The sequence below is a fragment of the Pelodiscus sinensis genome, chromosome 16, assembly GCF_052426305.1.
Source record: "Pelodiscus sinensis isolate ZL-2025 chromosome 16, ASM5242630v1, whole genome shotgun sequence".
Classification (NCBI taxonomy): domain Eukaryota; kingdom Metazoa; phylum Chordata; order Testudines; family Trionychidae; genus Pelodiscus; species Pelodiscus sinensis.
In genome coordinates, this window is record NC_143067.1 from 42136846 (window position 1) to 42153267 (window position 16422).

The following is a 16422-nucleotide window of genomic DNA, read 5'->3' on the forward strand; positions in this document are numbered from 1 at the left end:
TGGAGCAGGTCAGGAGCAGCTAGAGGCCTCGGTGGGCAGTGTTGGCCAGGCAGCCTGGTAGCGCCTGGGCTGGGCCAGCGACATGCAAGGCCCTGGTGAAGGCGGCAGGTAGCAGGAGCCCGGCGAGATGGGGGAGGCTGGGTCCTTGGGGCGAGTGCAGGCTGGGGCTGTATAATGATGTGACCCTGTCGTCCTTTTTCTGCTCCTCATTAGAGACCCCTGAGCGGAGCAGGCTGTGAATGGGGCTCTCAACCGAGGTATGTCCGCATGGCAGCTTACGTGTGCCCCAGGGCTGGGCCATGGGGGGAGCTCCCTGGGACTGACCTGTGGGCATGATACAGCCGCTCGGCGGGCTTTGGGGGATGCACCGCTGATGCCGGAGCTCAGGACACGGGGGGTGGCAGGAGCGGGAGCTGTGCAGTGCGGTGGCCAATGGGCGGTTTTTGAGAACGTTTTCCAGCACATCTGTCGATCATTAACTGGGGCTCCCCGTCAGCAGGCAGCCGTAGCCCCCCGACTCAGGCACCCGTCTGCGATCCCAGCACCACGCCATGGTGCCAGAGCCAGACTCCTGCCCGCAGGACCGCTGTGTTTCCCTGCAGGAGGCCTGGTGCCAAGGGAGACTCGGCGTCACTGTGCCCTGGGAAAGGGGATCCGGGCAAAGACGGGCACCGGGGCACAGTGGGATAGGGAGGGGGTCTCAGTGGGCGTGACATGGGGACCTTCTGTGGGTAACAGCCATGTCTGGTGCCAAGTCATGCCCCAGTCTCTGGGCTCGGGAGGTGGCAGCGGGGAGGTGCATGGAAAGGGGTGTGCATGTGTGGGGGAAAAGGAGGAGGATGTGTGAGGGGGTGTGTGTGAGAGGAAGAGCAGTATGCGTGTGTGAAAGGGGGAAGGGTGTGTGGGGGAGGGGAGGAGTGTGTGTATGTGAGTGGGGAGGAGTGTGTGGGGGGGAGGGGAGGGGTATGTTTGGGGGCGGGGGAAGGGTGTGTGTATGTGAGAGAGAGGGGGAGGAGTGTGTGTATGTGAAGGGGTGGGTGTGGGGGGAGGGGTATTTCTAGGGTGGGGGAGGACTGTGCACATGTTTATACAGTCCAAGAAGACTTGCCTGGCATTACCCGGGTCCATCAGGGCAGGGGCTGGTGGTGCGGCGGAGTGCAGGAGTCAGGGCAGGGCCCTAGGGAGCCTGGGGGCTCAGGACAGGAGGCCGGGAGCATGGTAGGGTGCAAGAGTGAGGGTTGCAGGGTGAGGTGGGGCTCAGGGCAAGGGTGAGGGGTGCAGGAGTTGGAGTAGGGGATGGGGGTGGCCACTGGCTTCTCCCTGGGGGTGGCCCAGGGCAGTGGGGGCTGTGCACCCTGCCCACCGACTTGTCCCCAGGGTCCAACAAGGGCTCTTAGAATCATAGAGCCATAGAGCTGGAAGAGACCTCAGGAGTCATCAAGTCCAGCCCCCTGCCCAAGGCAGGACCAATCCCAACTAAATCAACCCGGCCAGGGCTTGGTCAAGCTGAGACTTAAACACCTCTAGGGATGGAGACTCCACCTCCTCCCTAGGGAACCCAACCCAGGGCTTCCCCACCCGCCTAGGGAAATAGTTTTTCCTAATATCCAACCTGGACCTCTCCCACCACAATTTGAGCCCATTGCTCCTTGTTCTGCATCTGTCACTACTGAGAACAGCCTCTCTCCAGCCTCTTTGGAACCCCCCTTCAGGAAGTTGAAGGCTGCTCTCAAATCCCCCCTCACTCTTCACTTCTGCAGACTAAACAGACCCAAGTCCCTCAGCCTCTCCTCATAGGTCATGTGCTCCAGCCCCCGTATCATTTTGGTTGCCCTCCGCTGGACCCTCTCCAATGCGTCCACATCCTTTTTGTAGTGGAGGGCCTAGAATTGGACACAATACTCCAGATGCGGCCTCATCAGAGCTGAATAAAGGGGAATAATGACATCTCTGGATCTGCTGGCAATGCTTCTCCTAATGCACCCTAATATGCCATGAGCCTTCTTGGCTACAAGGACGCACTGCTGACTCGTATCCAGCTTTAACACATTGTTGACTCGTATCCATCCACCGTAATCCCCAGGTCCTTTTCTACAGAACTGCTACTTAGCCAGTCGGTCCCCAGCCTGTACCAATGCTTGGGATTCTTCCGTCCCAAGGGCAGGACTCTACACTTGTCCTTGTTGAACCTCATCAGATTTCTTGTGGCCCAATCTTCCAATTTGTCTAAGTCACTCTGGACCCTATCCCTGCCCCCTAGAATCTCTACCTCTCCCCCTAGCTTAGTGTCATCCAGGGTATGTCTACACTACTCTGTTCCACGAGGAGTACAGATAGTTCGGAATGGCTACGTAGTTCGAACTATCTAGCCCGTGCCGTGTGTAGCCGCGCGGCACGGGGTTCGCACTAGCCGGCTTTTAAAAATGGCGGCGCCGGCTTTATGCTAATGAAGCCCGGGAAATTCAAATCCCGGGCTTCATTAGCAAGTTCGGTATGCATACATTACCCCGCTAGTTCGAACCAGGGGGGTAGTGTAGACAGACCCCCACAAACTTGCTGAGGGTGCAATCTATCCCCTCATCCAGGTCATTAATAAAGATATTGAACAAAACTGATTCCAGAACCGAACCTTGGGGCACTCCACTAGAAACTGACCGCCATCCTGACATCGAGCCGTTGATCACTACCCGCTGGGCGCAGCCTTCTAGCCATCTTTCTATCCATCTTACCGTCCATTTATCCAATCCGCATTCCCTTAACTTGCTGGCAAGAATATTGTGGGAGACCGTATCAAAAGCCTTGCTAAAGTCAAGGTATATCACATCCACTGACTTCCCCATGTCCACAGAGCCAGTTACCTCATCATAGAAGCTAATCAGATTGGTCAGGCACGACTTGCCCTTGGTGAATCCATGCTGACTATTCCTGATCATTTTCCCCTCTTCTAAGTGCTTCAAAATGGATTCCTTGAAGATCCCCTGAATGATTTTTCCAGGAACTGAGGTAAAACTGACCGGCCTATAGTTCCCTTGATCTTCCTTCGTCCCGTTCTTAAAGATGGGCACTACATTTGCCTTTTTCCAATCATCCGGGATTTCTCCCGATCTCCACGACTTTTCAAAGATAATGGCCAAAGTCTCCTCAATGACATTTGCCAACTCCCTCAGTACCCTCGGATGCATTAAGTCCGGACCCATGGATTTGGGTACGTTTAGCTTTTCTCAATAGTTCCTAACCTGTTCTTTACCCACCAAGGGCTGTCCACCTTTGTCCCATCTTGCGTCACTTAGCACATTAGTCTGGGAGCCCACCTTGTCCGTGAAGACAGAGGCAAAGAAAGCATTGAGTACTTCAGCTTCCCCACATCACCTGTCACTAGGTTACCTCCTTCATCCATTAGGGGCCCCGCATCCTCTCTGATCACCTTCTTCTGGTTAACATGCCTGTAGAAACCTTTCTTGTATCCTTCACATCCTTAGCCAGTCGCAATTCCATTTGCGCTTTCGCCTTCCTGATAACCCCCTGGCATTCTCGAGCTAGACATTTAAACTCCTCCCTGGTCATTTGTCCAAGTTTCCACTCTTTGTAAGCTTCCTTTTTGTGCTTAAGTTCACCAAGGATTTCTCCCGTAAGCCAGTCCGGTCTCCTACCATGTTTGCCTCTCTTGCTACGTGTCGGGATGGTTTCTTTCTGTGTATTCAATAAGGCTTCTTTAAAATACTGCCAGCTGTCCTGGACTCCTTTCCCCGTCGGCTACGTCTAGACTGGCATGATTTTCTGGAAATGCTTTTAACGGAAAAGTTTTCCGTTAAAAGCATTTTCGGAAAAGCGCGTCTAGATTGGCAGGACGCTTTTCCGCAAAAGCACTTTTTGCGGAAAAGCGTCCGTGGCCAATCTAGATGCGCTTTTCCGCAAAAAAGCCCCAATCGCCATTTTCGCTATCGGGGCTTTTTTGTGGAAAACAAATTTCTGCTGTCTACACTGGCCCTTTTGCGCAAAAGTTTTTCGGAAAAAGACTTTTGCCCAAACGGGAGCAGCATAGTATTCCCGCAAAAGCACTGACAATCTTACATGAGATTGTCAGTGCTTTTGCGGAAATTCAAGCGGCCAGTGTAGACAGCTGGCAAGTTTTTCCGGAAAAGTGGATGCTTTTCCGGAAAAAGTGGCCAGTCTAGACACAGCCTTCATGTTAGCATCCCAGGGGATTCTGCCCATCAGATCTCTGAGGGTATGTCTACACTACCCCACTAGTTCGAACTAGGAGGGTAATGTAGGCATACCGCACTTGCAAATGAAGCCCGGGATTTGAATTTCCCGGGCTTCATTTGCATAAGCAGGGAGCCGCCATTTTTAAAACCCCGCTGGTTCGAACCCCGTGCAGCGCGGCTACACGGGGCACGAACTAGGTAGTTCGAACTAGGCTTCCTAGTCCGAACTACCGTTACTCCTCGTGAAATGAGGAGTAACGGTAGTTCGAACTACCTAGTTCGTGCCCCGTGTAGCCGCGCTGCACGGGGTTTGAACCAGCGGGGTTTTAAAAATGGCGGCTCCCTGCTTATGCAAATGAAGCCCGGGAAATTCAAATCCCGGGCTTCATTTGCAAGTGCGGTATGCCTACATTACCCTGCTAGTTCGAACTAGGAGGGTAGTGTCGACATACCCTGAGGGAGTCAAAGTCTGCTTTTCTGAAGTCCAGGGTGTGTATTTTACTACTCTCTTTTCTTCCTTTGCTCAGGATCCTGAAATCTGCCATCTCATGATCACTGCTTCCCAGATTGTCACCCACCGCCACTTCCCTATTAGTTCCTCCCTGTTTATGAGCAGAAGGTCAAGCTGTGCACGGCCCCGGTCGGATCCTTCAGCACTTGTGCCAAGAAGTTATCCCCAACATTCTCCAAAACCTTCCTGGATTGTCTGTGTACTGCCGTATTGGTCTCCCCACAGATGTCAGGGTGATTAAAGTCCCCCAGGAGAACCAGGGCCTGCAATCTGGAAACTTCTCAGTTGTCCGAAGAAAGCCTCATCTACCTCATCCACCTGATTCGGCGGCCTGTAGCAGATGCCAACCACACCATCACTGCTGTTGCTTGCACCTCTAAACTTGACCCATAGACTCTCAACAGGCTTTTCTCCCTCTACATACTGGAGTTCAGAGCAATCATTGTGTTCTCTTACATACAGTGCAACTCCTCCTCCTTTTCTCCCCTGCCTGTTCTTCCTGAACAGTCTATACCCTTCCATGACAGCACTCCAGTCATGCGAGTCATCCCACCAAGTCTCCATTATCCCAATCAAATCGTAGTTCTTGGACTGGGCCAGGGCCTCCAATTCTTCCTGTTTGATACCCAGGCTTCTCACAGTAGTGTACAAACACTTCAGATAACCAGTTGATTGCCTGACCCGCTGCATTCGAATCAGGGGTCCTCCTTTGTTGCTCATTCCTCTCTGCATTTCTTCCCAGTATCCGACTTCCCCACTCCCCTCAGGGCTTTGGTCACCGCCCCCCAACGACCCTAGTTTAAAGCCTCCTCACTAGGTTTGCAAGCTGCCCGCGAAGATGCCTTCCCCCTGCCCAGCCCAGGGCTCTCCCCCCTCCCCGGCCTGGCTCCCTCCCCTCTGAGACCTCTCGGGGCAGGGGGTTCTCTTCTTCCCTCCCTGACCCCTCCCAGACTCTCCTGGGGTGGGGGAGAGGTGGCAGGCGCTCTCTCCCTTCCTGGGGGGGCCTGGAAGGGGCTGTCTCCTGGGCGAGGGGGGCACTTACCTTTTCTGGTGGCAGGCACAGCTGGCCACTCCCTTGGTGGTGCGGCTGCCGCCGTGGACACTCTGCAGGGCAGCTTCCCCCTGTGGGCTCACTGTCCCTCCGAACAGCAGCCCCTCCCTTTGCACAGGCTGGAAACCAGTCTCGTTCCTGGGGCTTCTGGCTTCCCTGGCACACCCCACCCTGGCCTTGCTGTAAGTTAGGAGATGTCCCTGTATGCACAGTGAGTCTTGGGGCCCCAGAATACTGGGGGAAGCACTGGGCCCTACGTGGTCAATTAACCGATTAACTGATGAACAAAAGCTTACAGGCTAATGCGATAGAGGGCACGCTCCCCGCCTCTCCTCACCCCCGCAGCCAGGACGTTTTTACCAGGCTGGTGAGCAGCCCAGTTCAGCCCTGGCTTGCAATGGGCCTGGGACCTGCCCTGCTGCGGGTCTGTATTTAAAGTGCAAGGAGCAAGGGAGGCAGGAGGCCCAGCTCGGTTCCAGCTCACGCTGTGTCCGGGAGCTCAGAGACCCCCCATCCCCCAGACAAGGGCTGCTGCCTCCCCATGCTGCTGCCTCTGGGTCAGTCTGACACAGGCAGCCGGTCTGGCTCCCCTCACAGACCAGCTCCCGCCTGGAACCCCGTGGTGCTGCCTCTGAGACAGAGGCAGCAGCGCGGAGGAGGAGGGGCTCCTTGGGAGTGGGACCGGGGTGCACTGGCTGCCAGCCCTGCCCCCAGGGACTATAGACTAGTCGAGTAACCGACAGGAGGTTTTCGACTGTTCAGTTAACCGCTATTGCACACCCCTACGGGGGTGTAGTATTTCGGGGCAGGGGCAATACAGTGTCCGTGGAGGAGATGGGGAGAGGGTTGTGCACAGGTGTGGTAGGTGTGTCAGAGTATTTGACATGTATGTTCAGCATTGTGCCGTGTTCATACGTTGAAACAACTGTCTGTTTGCCAAGCTTGTGTGTGGTTGGAATCTTGGGTGTGTCTAAACTACATGCCTCCGTCGACGGAGGCATGTAGGTTAGCCAGATAGGCAGAGGGAAATGAAGCCGCGATTAAAATAATCGCGGCTTCATTTAAATTTAAATGGCTGCCCCGCTCTGCCGATCAGCTGTTTGTCGGCAGATTGGGGCAGTCTGGATGCGACGCGCCGACAAAGCCGACAAAGAAGCCTTTCTTGATCGGCACAGGTAAACCTGGTTTCACGAGGCATACCTGTGCCGATCAAGAAAGGCTTCTTTGTCGGCGCGTCGCGTCCAGACTGCCCCGATCTGCCGACAAACAGCTGATCGGCAGAGCGGGGCAGCCATTTAAAATTAAATGAAGCCGCGATTATTTTAATCGCGGCTTCATTTCCCTCTGCCGATCTGGCTAATCTACATGCCTCCGTCGACGGAGGCATGTAGTTTAGACACACCCCTTGTGAGTGTGGTATTTCGTCTTTCTCTGGCAGAGTATTGTGTGTCTGTAACATAACATAATGAGGGGAATCCTACAAGTTTCGAGATATATTGTGTGGCATAGCGTATGAAGTGTATTTGTGGAACACTGTAGAAGGGTGTATTGTCAATGGTATAGCATATGAGAGAGATCTATAGTGTGGGGTGTATATGTATGTTGTAGTGTCTGTGTGAGAGTATGTGATCTAGTATGTGTGTGTATGTCTACACTACCGTCTTAATTCGAAGTAGGAGGGTAATGTAGGCATACCGCACTTGCAAATGAAGCCCGGGATTTGAATTTCCCGGGCTTCATTTGCATAAGCCGGGCGCCGCCATTTTTAAATCCCGGCTGGTTTGAACCCCGTGCCACGCGGCTACACACAGCACGAACTAGGTAGTTCGGACTAGGCTTCCTAGTTCGAACTACCGTTACTCCTCATTCCACAAACTAGCGGGGTAGTGTAGACATACCTTATGAGACACAGTGGTGTTGTGTGTGTGGTATAGTTTATGGGGCTGAGGGTGACAAAGAGGCAGAAGAGAGCAGTGTGTGTTGTATTTTGTGTGTGAGAGAGGTGTGTTGTGTGCATGGCATTGGGAGTATAGTGCATGTGGTATTGTATATATGTGTTTGTGTGACAGAAAGGGTGTGTGTGTGTGTGTGTCGTGAAGTGTGTGGGGGTGTCATGCACATGGCACCATATGCCTGTATGTGTGAGACAGAAGGGTGTTGTGTATGTGAGGGGTAGTGTTGGGGAGAGGGTGACAGAGAAGCGGAAGGGAGTGGAGTGTGTGGTACTGCGTACCTGTGAACTGTGCAGCACAACACCAAAGGAGACCATGGCAGCCTCCCTGCCTGGGTTGCCCCAGGGGGGTGTCTAGTGAGCAGGCCCTGGGATGGGGGTGGGAAGGCAGGATGGCTGTGGGGGGTCTGTGGCTGGGAGGACAGGTATGTGGCTGTCCCTGGTACTTGGTACCGCGCGGGTGCCCTGGGATGCCTGGCCGGGCCCGCATGGTGGGTTCTTATTGCCTGGCTGGGGCTGGGCTGGGATTGGACAGTGCCCCCGAGATGCCTGGCTGTCCCCAGGCTGGCGAATGGCTGGCGCCCAGAGCCACTTAGGTGTGTCCAGGGGGTGGCTGGTAGGTGAGGATGCTGCAGTGTCCAGGGTGGCCTGGCTGTGTCTGTTGTGAAGCAGTGTTAGTGCCCAGGAACCTGGCTTGTCCCAGACGGGGCAGGGGTTGGCTTTGCCTCATTTTGGGGAGCTGGCTGCGGCCCAGGAATCCCTGTGACCAGTGCTCCCTCTAATCTTTTCCATCCATATGCAGGATAAATCCTTTTCCTTCCATGTGTGGAATAAATGTTCTGTGCACTGAGGCATGTTGAAGCTCCTGAGCGTCTGCCCAGCTTACAGGGGACGTTGCCTGTGGCCAGGATAGAACCCTAGAATCCTAGGACTAGAAGGGACCTGGAGAGTCAACGAGTCCAGTCCCCTGCCCCCACGGCAGGACCCAGCACTGTCTAGCCCCGTGGTCCCCACACGGTGCCCGCGGGCGCCATGGCGCCCGTGGGGGCATTTGCATGCGCCCGCCAGGTGCTCAGGCTGGCCTGGCCACGGGCACATGGCGCACGGTGAGCGCTGGCCCCGGGCGCATGGCGCTTGGTGGGGGGGGGCGCTGGCTCCGGGCGCGTGGCGCTTGGCGGGGGGGGGGGCGCCGGGGGGGCGGCGGGGGGGGGGGTGCCGGCCCCGGGCGTGCGGCGGGGGGGGGGCGCCGGGCGTGCGGCGCTTGCGGGGGCCGGGGGGGGGGCGCCGGGCGTGCGGCGCTTGCGGGGGGGGGGTGCCGGCCCCGGGCGCGTGGCTATGGGGGGCCCCGCCCCCGGGCCCCTGCCCCCGGGCGCGCAAGTGTCCCCGCCCCGAACGGCCATGCTCCCTGGCGCCCAACAACCTCAAAAGGTTGGGGACCACTGGTCTAGCCCATCCCTGACAGACACTTATCCAACCTGCTCTTCGATGTCTCCAGAGATGGGGATCCCACAACCTCCCAGTGTCTGGATGGGAGAGTGGTGCCCGGCGGTGCTGTGCCTGTGCTGGAGGAGTGGATGGTGCCAAGGGGTACCTGGTGTGCCCAGGGAGGGGCAGTGGTGGCCCGAGGGCTGTCTCTCTGTGTCACAGGTGTGTTGGTCCCCAGGTGTACCAGTCTGTGCCCTGTGTGTGGGAGAGCTAGATGCCCTGGCTATGGCCAGGATGGAAGAATGGCTGATACAAGGGGGTGCCTGGCTGTGTTTAAGGTGCAGTGATACCTGGTGTCCAGAGATGCCTGGTTGTACTCAGGATGTGGGAGTGCCCAGCTGGTACCTGAGCTGGGGGAGTGGCTGCTCTTTAGTGATGCCCGGCTGTGTCATGGTTGGCTAGAGGCTGGTACCCAGCGATGCCCGGCTGTGCCAAGGTTGGGCAGCGGCTGGTACCCAGCGATGCCCGGCTGTGCCTGGAGCGGGGTGGTGGCTGGTACCCAGCGATGCCCGGCTGTGCCTGTAGAGGGGTGGTGGCTGGGACCCAGCGATGCCCGGCTGTGCCTGTAGAGGGGTGGTGGCTGGGACCCAGCGATGCCCGGCTGTGCCATGGTTGGGTAGAGGCTGGTATCCAGCGATGCCCGGCTGTGCCAAGGTTGGGCAGCGGCTGGTACCCAGCGATGCCCGGCTGTGCCTGGAGCGGGGTGGTGGCTGGGACCCAGCGATGCCCGGCTGTGCCATGGTTGGGTAGAGGCTGGTACCCAGCGATGCCCGGCTGTGCCTGGAGTGGTGCGGCGGCTGGTACCCAGCGATGCCCGGCTGTGCCTGGAGTGGTGCGGCGGCTGGTACCCAGCGATGCCCGGCTGTGCCTGGAGTGGTGCGGCGGCTGGTACCCAGCAATGCCCAGCTGTGCCTGGAGCGCGGTGGTGGCTGGTACCCAGCGATGCCCGGCTGTGCCTGGAGCAGTGCGGCGGCTGGTACCCAGCGATGCCGGCTGTGCCTGGAGCGGGGTGGTGGCTGGTACCCAGAGATGCCCGGCTGTGCCATGGTTGGGCAGCGGCTGGTACCCAGCGATGCCCGGCTGTGCCATGGTTGGGCAGCGGCTGGTACCCAGCGATGCCCGGCTGTGCCTGGAGCGGGGTGATGGCTGGTACCCGATTATGCCTGGCTGTGCCATGGTTCAGCGGCTGGTACCCAGTGATGCCCGGCTGTGCCTGGAGCGGGGTGGTTGCTGGTACCCGGCGATGCCCGGCTGTGCCTAGAGCGGGGTGGTGGCTGGTACCGGCGATGCCCGGCTGTGCCTAGAGCGGGGTGGTGGCTGGTACCGGCGATGCCCGGCTGTGCTTAGAGCGGGGTGGTGGCTGGTACCGGCGATGCCCGGCTGTGCCTAGAGCGGGGTGGTGGCTGGTACCCGGCGATGCCCGGCTGTGCCTAGAGCGGGGTGGTGGCTGGTACCCGGCGATGCCCGGCTGTGCCTAGAGCGGGGTGGTGGCTGGTACCCGGCGATGCCCGGCTGTGCCTAGAGCGGGGTGGTGGCTGGTACCCGGCAATGCCTGGCTGTGCCTAGAGCGGGGTGGTGGTTGGTACCGGCGATGCCCGGCTGTGCCTAGAGCGGGGTGGTGGCTGGTACCGGCGATGCCCGGCTGATCCTAGAGCGGGGTGGTGGCTGGTACCGGCGATGCCCGGCTGTGCCTGGAGCGGGGTGGTGGCTGGTACCTGACGATACCCGGCTGAGCCTAGAGTGGGGTGGTGGCTGGTAACCGGCGATGCCCGGCTGTGCCTAGAGCGGGGTGGTGGCTGTACCCGGCGATGCCTGGCTGTGCCTAGAGTGGGGTGGTGGCTGGTACCCGGCGATGCCTGGCTGTGCTTGGAGCGGGGTGGTGGCTGGTATCGGCGATGCCCGGCTGTGCCTAGAGCGGGGTGGTGGCTGGCACCAGGCGATGCCTGGCTGTGCCTAGAGCGGGGTGGTGGCTGGTACCGGCGATGCCCGGCTGTGCCTAGAGCGGGGTGGTGGCTGGTACCCGGCGATGCCCGGCTGTGCCTAGAGCGGGGTGGTGGCTGGTACCGGCGATGCTCGGCTGTGCCTAGAGCGGGGTGGTGGCTGGTACCCGGCGATGCCCGGCTGTGCCTAGAACAGGGTGGTGGCTGGTACCTGGCGATGCCTGGCTGTGCCTAGAGCGGGGTGGTGGCTGGTACCGGCGATGCCAGGCTGTGCCTAGAGTGGGGTGGTGGCTGTACCCGGCGATCCCTGGCTGTGCCTAGAGCGGGGTGGTGGCTGGTACTGGCGATTCCCGGCTGTGCCTAGAGCGGGGTGGTGGCTGGTACCGGCGATCCCTTGCTGTGCCTAGAGCGGGGTGGTGGCTGTACCCGGCGATGCCCGGCTGTGCCTAGAGCGGGGTGGTGGCTGTACCCGGTGATGCCTGGCTGTGCCTGGAGTGGGGCGGCGGTTTGTAACCTAGGGTATGTCTACACTACCCCGCTAGTTCGAACTAGCAGGGGTAATCTAGTCATCCGCAGTTGCAAATGAAGCCTGGGATTTGAATTTCCCGGGCTTCATTTGCATGAAGCCGGCCGGCGCCATTTTTAAATGCCGGCTAGTTCAAACCCCGTGCTGCGCGGCTACACGCGGCATGGAGTAGCTAGTTCGGATTAGGGTTCTAATGGGAACTAGCTGTACTCCTCGTGGAAGCCTAATCCGAACTAGCTAGTCCGTGCTGCGTGTAGCCGCGCTGCACAGGGTTCGAACTAGCCGGCATTTAAAAATGGCGGGGATCTAAAAATGGCGGCTCCCCGCTTATGCAAATGAAGCCCGGGAAATTCAAATGCCGGGCTTCATGTGCAAGTGCGGATGACGATGTTACCCTCCTCGTTCGAACTAGCGGGGTAGTGTAGACAGACCCCAGTTTTTCTCTCCTTCCCTGTGTTATTTCCACCTCCCTCCCTGGGTTGTGCGATCTCATCGCTGTGGAGTTGGGGGTCCCCGGTAGCAGCGGGGGTGGGGAATGCTGGACTGGCTGGGCCGATGGCCGTGCACACTTGAGCCCAGGGCCACAGTAACATCCGCTGGGCACATGGCAAGGGGCCCCGAGTCCCAGGTTTTAGGCCAAGCTCTGTCATGGCCCTTTGTGGCCTAGGGCCAGGCCCCCCACCTCCCAGGAATGGTGCTTGGCCCGCTGCAGCCTCCCCACAGTGCCTGGGCTTAGCCTGGGCGGCCAGTGTAGCACCCTAGGCCGTGGGCCCAGCCCCCACTCCCACGCTGGGGCTTTGTGCACGCGGGGTTAACGCTGCTCTTGCTCCCCTTTCCACAGATCTCCGCCCCCTGCCTGACGTAGCCATGACGGGGACCTGCACCCGGGAGTGCACGGAGTTCGGCCACTCCGACACCTGCTGGATGCCTGGCCAGTCCTCCCCCAGCCGCCGGCCCAAGAATGCCCTCAAACTCTCCACTTTTGTGCCTTACCAAGAACGGGGGAGTCAAGAGCAAGTTGGGAACGGCAGCCCCAGGCTCTCGGAAGAGCGCAGCACCAAAATGGCCAACCTCCGCCTGCTCCCCACGTACAGTGCCTTCTCCAACAGTAGCCATGAGCCCTGCAAGGACTCTCCGCTGGAGGAAATCCCTCTCACCCAGACCTCGGACTTCCAGCCAGCCACCACCCCGTCGTCTCAAGCCGCCAAGAGGGAGATCTACCTGTGAGGCTGGGTCCCAGGGCGGGGCAGACGCTTCCGAGGCCAGTGTCCAGAGGAACATTTGAAACTGTAATGCTTTCTCGCTCCTGCAGCCGGTTCTCCAGGTTGTTCCAAGTTTCCACCCCTCTCCGGGGAGATGCCCCAACTGGCTTCTGCGGACACAGGGAGAGGGGGCTGTGTTGGGGTGGGGGTGGAACCGGAGGACTTCCCAAGCTCTTAGGGTGTGTCTGAACTGGGCTCAGGGGCTGGGCAGGCTCCTAGTGAGGAGGACGTGGCGGGGTGAAGGGCTTAGGTACCAAAGGTCCGTGGAGCTCTGGGCCACAGGACGGGGGTGTCTCTGTGCGCAGGGAGCAGGCTGCCTGCCGCTCTCCTGTAGACTCCTGTACATACGAATCTTAGGAATGACCTTCAAATCCTGCCTGATTGAAACTTCTCTGTCCTTGAAGCAAAAGACATTTCAGCCGAACAAACCACAGGGACCACGTCCAGCTTGGACTAGGTGGTGCATGGAAGAGCACAGGGAGCTCGGCGCCCGCCCCCGCCCCACAGTGTAAATAGAGACGTGACTGGCTCCTCCAGCCACAGCCGGTCCGTGGGGCTGGGGCCTTTCCGGCTTGCCAGGCGCTGTCGGGCGCCCCTGTTGGCTCTGTGCCCGCGGGTGGCAGCGCGTGGTGCCCACACCCAGCTCGGCGGGAGGGAGGGAGGCCTGGGCTGCCGGGCCTCACTCCATCCCCTTGTGCAGGGAACGCCCAGGGGCCACCTGTGCCATGAACTTGACCTTTGACCTGTCCGCCTGTAAGCCACCATTTGCCTTTGTGAGGAGGAGCTTTGTCTCAGGGTCACGCCGGGGCCACTGGCCCCTGCGAGCTGGAGTCCTGCTGCCCTTAGGCCCCAGGGCCGCCCCCAAGGGCTCCAGCATCCTCTTCCAGCATCGCAGGTCATCCAGTCCCGGGGCGGCGCCCGGGGCCCTCCCCAGCAGCCCCTTCCCGGGAGCAAAGCCAGCGAGATTGCAGCGGGCGCCAGGCGGGTGTCTGCTTGCGCAGGCGCCCGAGGAGTGGCCCTTGGCCGGTCTGGTGGGACACGGGCCCGCCCTGCGCTGCTGGAGCCTGGGAGCTCTCCTTCTCCGCGGCTCCGGCCCTGGCCTGACCCCCAGCTCCAGCACCGGGGCTGTCCTGCCTCCCCTCCTCGCCCCACGCAGCCGGGTGCCCATCGCCCTTCCCTAGCTCCGCGGGGCTCTCCTTCCCTGGCTCCTCCATGGGGCGAGAGGCCAATGGCAGCTGCAGGGAGCAGCCCCTGCCCTCTCTGGCCATGTCAGTGTGTCTGCTGGCAGGGCAGCCTGTCCCCTGGTGCCCGGGGCTCTGCAGGGTGAGGGCATCGCAGCCCCACCCCGCCAGGCCCAGCAGGAGTCCGGGCGGCTTGGGCCCTGCCACCCCGGGACTGGCCCTCCCTGGCCAGCGGGCGCCTGCCCGGCAGCTCCTGACCTTTCCCTGGCAGTGGTGCAGGGACGGCAGCTTCATGGCGGAGCTTCCTCGGGCCTGTGTGGCTGGATCGGCACGAGCTGAGCCGGGAGCCCCAGGCGGCAAAGGCCCCGAGCGAAGGCCGCAGGGAGCAGCTCCTGGCTGTCCAGCCGCTCCTAGAGCCCTGCTCCTGGGGCCCCTGGGCCAGGCGATGGGAGAGACGCCCTGCCACCACCGGCCAGACAGGGAAAGGTGCCGGGTAGGGGAGTCAGGACCCACCTGGAGGGCCCGGGTCTTGGGGTCCCTGGGGAGGTGGCCACCCGGCAGGCCTGCTCTGCGGTGCTGGGCACCTCACGTTCTTGTAGCTCTGTAGACTCAGGGCCTCGCTGGGCAGAATGTGCAATTTGGCCTCCTAGGCCAGGATCCCTCATTCCTCAGCTGCTCCCTCCCGACACACAGCTCGGGTCTGGGGCGGGCCCCAGGGGAGCTTCCGGGCCCAGCAGCTGGGGCACTGAACGCTCGCCCCATGGCCTGGTCTGTAGGGTGGCCCCCGGCTTGCTGCTGGGGTCGCTCAGTGATCCCCTTGGTTTGGTCCAGCCAGCCAGCCAAATATCATAGGCCTGGGGGAGGGGTGCTGGGGTCGGCCCCGGGGGGAGGGTGTAGGTGGGAGGGTCGGTCTGGGGCAGGGATGCTAAGGTCGGCTCAGGAGGAGGTGGGGGTTCAGCCCCAGGTGAGTGTAGAAGGAAGGTCGGCCCAGGGGAGGGGTGCTGGGGTTGGCTCTGGGGGAGTAGGTGGAGGGGTTGGCCCCAGGTGAGTGTAGGTGGAGATTCGTCCTGGGGAAAGAGGGGGGTCTATCCCAGGTGAGTGTAGGTGGGGGGTTGGCCTGGGGGAAGGATGCTGAGGTCGGCTTGGGAGGAGGTGGGGGGGTTGGCCCTAGGTGAGTGTAGAAGGAAGGTTGGCCTGGGGGAGGGGAGGGGAGTGGTGGGGGGGGGGTCTGGGGTTAGCCCCAGGGTGGGGTGGTCAGCCTGGGAGAAGGGGGGGGTCGGCCCCAGGTGGGTAGGTGGGGGGGTCGGCCCCGGGTCAGTAGGTGGGGGGGGTCAGCCTGGGAGAGGTGGGGGGGTTGGCCCCGGGTGAGGAGGTGGGGAGGTCGGCCCCAGGTGGCTAGGTGGGGCGGTCGGCCCCGGGTCGGTAGGTGGGGGGGTCGGCCCAAGGTGGGGGGGTCGGCCCAAGGTGAGTGTAGAAGGAAGGTTGGCCCGGGGGAAGGGTGCTGGGGTCAGCCCCAGGTGGGGGGGTCGGCCCAAGGTGAGTGTAGAAGGAAGGTTGGCCCAGGGGAAGGGTGCTGGGGTCAGCCCCAGGTGGGGGGGTCGGCCCCGGGTGAGGAGGTGGGGGGGTCATCCCCCAGGTGAGTGTAGAAGGAAGGTTGGCCCGGGGGAAGAGTGCTGGGGTCAGCCCCAGGCGGGGGGGGTCGGCCCCGGGTGAGTGTAGAAGGAAGGTTGGCCCGGGGGAAGAGTGCTGGGGTCAGCCCCAGGTGGGGGGGTCGGCCCCGGGTGAGTGTAGAAGGAAGGTTGGCCCAGGGGAAGGGTGCTGGGGTCAGCCCCAGGTGGGGGGGTCGGCCCCGGGTGAGTGTAGAAGGAAGGTTGGCCCGCGGGAAGGGTGCTGGGGTCAGCCCCAGGCGGGGGGGGTCAGCCCCGGGTGAGTGTAGAAGGAAGGTTGGCCCGGGGGAAGGGTGCTGGGGTCAGCCCCAGGCGGGGGGGGTCAGCCCCGGGTGAGTGTAGAAGGAAGGTTGGCCCGGGGGAAGAGTGCTGGGGTCAGCCCCAGGTGGGGGGGTCGGCCCCGGGTGAGTGTAGAAGGAAGGTTGGCCCGGGGGAAGGGTGCTGGGGTTGGCCCCAGGTGGGGGGGTCGGCTCCGGGTGAGTGTAGAAGGAAGGTTGGCCCGGGGGAAGGGTGCTGGGGTCAGCCCCAGGTGGGGGGGTCGGCCCCGGGTGAGTGTAGAAGGAAGGTTGGCCCGGGGGAAGGGTGCTGAGGTCAGCCCCAGGTGGGGGGGTCGGCCCCGGGTGAGTGTAGAAGGAAGGTT

General features: G+C 60.8%; 1 protein-coding gene across 1 annotated transcript in view; it reads left to right on the forward strand.

Annotated features, from left to right (window-relative positions):
- PCDH1 (protocadherin 1) overlaps positions 1–15196 on the forward strand; it is a 125544-nt gene extending 110348 nt beyond the window's left edge. Inside the window, exon 6 of the mRNA XM_075900010.2 lies at positions 12514–15196. Within this exon, the coding sequence (XP_075756125.2) occupies positions 12514–12899 (386 nt within the window). The 3' untranslated portion in view covers positions 12900–15196. The remainder of the gene's footprint in view (positions 1–12513) is intronic.
- Positions 15197–16422: the final 1226 nt, after the last annotated feature.